Source organism: Diaphorina citri, unplaced genomic scaffold, assembly GCF_000475195.1.
Source record: "Diaphorina citri unplaced genomic scaffold, Diaci psyllid genome assembly version 1.1 scaffold4742, whole genome shotgun sequence".
NCBI lineage: Eukaryota > Metazoa > Arthropoda > Insecta > Hemiptera > Psyllidae > Diaphorina > Diaphorina citri.
Window position 1 is genome coordinate 639 of NW_007382136.1, and position 3,788 is coordinate 4,426.

At 32.9% G+C, this 3,788-nt stretch overlaps 1 protein-coding gene across 1 annotated transcript; it reads right to left on the reverse strand.

The window, feature by feature from the left end:
• Window positions 1–2,234: 2,234 nt before the first annotated feature.
• LOC103521214 lies at window positions 2,235–3,152 on the reverse strand. Its single transcript, XM_008486319.1, has one exon. The coding sequence runs from the start codon at window positions 3,150–3,152 to the stop codon at window positions 2,235–2,237; it is 918 nt and encodes a 305-aa protein (XP_008484541.1).
• Between the last annotated feature and the right edge of the window lie 636 nt (window positions 3,153–3,788).

Sequence of the window (3,788 nt, forward strand, 5' to 3'; positions counted from 1 at the left end):
ATTGTTTTCTAAGTAATGTACAAACCTAGCTTTTATGCATTTTTCAAATATTTTAGAAAAAGTTGTGAGTAGTGACACTGGCCTGTACGATTCTATGGACCGACGATCACCTTTATTTTTATAGACTGGACAGATGACTGCCCTTTTATATTCATCAGGGAACACCCCCTTTTTAATGCACAGATTAAACACTGAGCAAAGTGGCTTTGAAATGTGAGTCTTTAATTTCTTTACAATTTCTGTTGTAATACCTATTGTCATGGCCAGCGGCTGATTTATTTTTTAGTTTATTTATTATTTTCTCTATTTCCTCTCTACTAACTCTCTTTAGATATAGTGACGTGTCCGCCTCTTTCTGTGAGTTTATTAGATTTTCTATAAGATCAGAATTATTGATTTGCGAATTTTCTCCATTTGAAGCTTTAATTCCTACTTCTGAATAGTGCTTATTAAAATAGTTTGCCGCTTTTTTCGTATCTTTTTGCACTATTATTTCAGATCCATCTACAATGAGTTTCACCGGTCCTGATCTATCTTTATCTTTATATTGAATCACGTCATCCACAACCTGCCACACTTTTCTTTTATCTCCTTTTGTTTTTTCTATTTCCTTTTTAAAGTGTTGGATTTTAGCTTTATTAATCAGCTTTGTGACGAGGTTTCTGAATTTCTTATAGTGATCTTCTAACTTCTTGTTTAAGGGTTGTTTTTTACTCAAGGTGTGTAACCTATCTCTAGTTTTAATTGAATTTATTAAACCCTCTGTTATCCATGGTTTTAGTCTTATTTTATTTTTCTTATAACTTATCTGTTTATTGTCGTCTATTAATTTTTGAATTTTTCTAGTCATTAGAGATGCTGCCAAGTTAGGATCTTCACAATCGTATACATCCTCCCATCTTTCCTTACTAACATCTGTCAAAATTTTATCAAAATTTATTTTAACCATTTCCGAATATTTTTCGTCCTCTTTTATTTCTATTTTATTTGTTTCTATTTTTAACGCTGTCGAAAAATGGTCAGAGATGTTAGTTTGAACAACATAAGCTGTACATTTCTGGTCCCTTTTCAGTTGTGCAAAAATATGGTCTAAGCATGACGTACCTTTTTTTCGCCTTATTCTTGTACACTTATTAATTAAACATACGAAACCAAATTCAGTCAATAAGTTCAAGTACTTTTGCGCTTTTGCACATCTAATTTGTGATATATCTATGTTAATGTCTCCTGTGATAATTTGACACGTATTTCCATCTTTAAATTTTTCTAAAAACCTTTTTATTTCTGAAATAAATATATCTTGTTTTCCCTGAGGTGATCTGTAAAGGTTGGTTAAAGTATAGCTTTTGTTATTCTTGTTAATCTTTAGTACTAAGCAATTACAATCAGTGAGTTCTACTTCACACACCTCATGAGACAAAGATGACCTAACGTAAACTACAACACCATCTGTTTTTCTTTTATTATTTTTTGTCTGGTAGATTTTGTAATCGCCTAAAGAAAATTGATTTAGGTTTATTTCATAATTTGTATGTGTTTCACTAAACACTATACAATCGAAAACATTGTGCAGTATTTTAAATATTACTTCAAGTTGTTCGTATTTCCTTCTTAGACTACATACATTCATATGAAAAACCTTTAATCCACTATTATTCCCCATATTAATTTCTCTAGAGAAGTCATCCAAGTTAAGTTCTTTCGCACTATCTTCTTCCAATGTTAATTCAAATAATTCGTTATTTATTACCATTTAAATAGAATACAACTACAGGTAATAATTATAATATTTTTTCCTTGCCTTATTTTCTCGCCACTTTTGGGAGTCGAATATGATATGTATGTAGTCAGTAGCAACATTAAACTATCTTCAAAGCAGTGACAAGTTAGGATCAATTTATGCTTATAATAACTGACGATGGTACCTGTTAAACTTAAACTAAGGCTAGAATTAGTAAGTGTGGTTTCAAACATAATACCTTTCACTGTATAGTAGTATAACAACATAGTAGGTAATACAGAGTAAGTAGAGGTAACACAATTTGGTACTAGTAATATAATAATATAGATAAGATACATAGTAGTGATGTAGAGTGGTTTCAATATTAAATTTTTCCTTGTTTGTTGTTCATGATTTGGTTTTAATTTTGATGAATGAAATTCAAATAAAATATTTGCTTCCTCATAGTCCGGGAGAATTAGGGTTTTGATGTTTATTTCTTTCCTCTTCAAGGTTAGAAATTTGTTTTGTATTTCTCGAGTTCTTCTCGAGTACTAATCTTTATTACTTTATTGTCATTATCATTTCTCTTCATCAAGATGAAACCATCCTTCACCCAGACATATTTCACATTTTTCTCTCTGGCGAATAATTTCGCCTCCTTCAACAACAACTTTCTTCTAACGGTAATGTGCTCATTGAGATAAACAGCAGAGTCCGGCAAGGTATTTACAACATCTTTGGCATTGAGTTTTCCATTTGCCTTTGCTCTTCGGAAGTCACGATATTTTTGCAGCCACTTGTTTCTGATAAAGCGTGAGCCCATGTGCACTATGATTGGCCGGCATCTTGCTCCTCTGTCCTTGTTCATCAGGTCAACACGGTGTGCCACCTGAATATCTTCTTCCTTGATGTTCTCCACTCCAATGGCTCTTCCTATCAGCTTGACAATGTTCACCACATCTTCTCCTCTGGTTTCTGGAAACTCTCTAATCTCTATGTTTTCTATGCGGGAACGATTTTCACTTGCATCATACTTCTCTTCAAGGTTTTGATTTATCTTCCGTAACTCTGCATTCTCATTTTTCAGTTCTTCTTGCTTCTTCAACACCTCTTCATATTTCAACTTCATTTCATTAAACTTCTGCATCATATCCTCCATCTGTTTTGAATTGTGCTGGATACTGGTTTCAAACCCTCCTATTTTTCCTCCAAACTGATCTAGCTTCTGACTTATTTTCTCACTGAACTTCTTGAATGTTTCTTCCATGCTTTGGCCCTCCTTTTTTTCTCCTTCTTTACATGTGGGACATCTCCATCTCATTTTCTTTTCCTTGTCCATCTTTACAAAGTTGCAGGCAATGATACCTACACACTTGTAGTGAATTTTTGAGCCGCAGCTACTGCACATAATACAGTCTTTCTCAGCCATTGTCTCCAAACACTTTGAGCAACTCATTTTTTCTATCTCTTTTTAAAAAAAAAAAATGGGAGTAAGCGTTGTGCTCCTCTCTGATGCAGATTCCCCTTATTCCAACTAACTTGATTTTGTCGTAGATAGGTACACTTGTAAATTAGTTTTTTTTTTTAATTTGTGAATAAAAAATTATTGCACCACCACAAAATTCCAAAAATTTACAAATAAATTTTTTAAATTTTTTTCCAATTTTTTGGTATGAAAAAACTTATCAAAACTCTACAAAATCGGCAAAATATACTTCGATACTTCTGATCACCACTAATAAATAGGTGACGCTAAAACCGGTCTTAAATTAACGACTGAAGTGTTATCTAAAACTTTCTCGCTTTGAGTTCATAGGTCGTCGCGACAAATTTCAAGATCAGAGCTCAATTGTGTGAGAAAATGTGAAAAAAAAATCCCACAATTACTCAATTAACTTTAAGTCACCCATCCATTTATTGGCCTTATGTTTTCCTGGAAAAAAATTTTGCACCACCATTTTCGTGATCCTGGTAAAAAGACCTCTTAATTTGATATATAATAGGTTCGACCAGGTTTGGATAAGTCATTCTATGGGACAGACTGGACTGACTGACAGACTGAGGA

Excerpts from the sequence above, each read along its gene's own strand:
- LOC103521214 (XM_008486319.1), bottom strand. The coding sequence starts at position 3,152 with ATGGCTGAGAAAGACTGTATTATGTGCAGTAGCTGCGGCTCAAAAATT.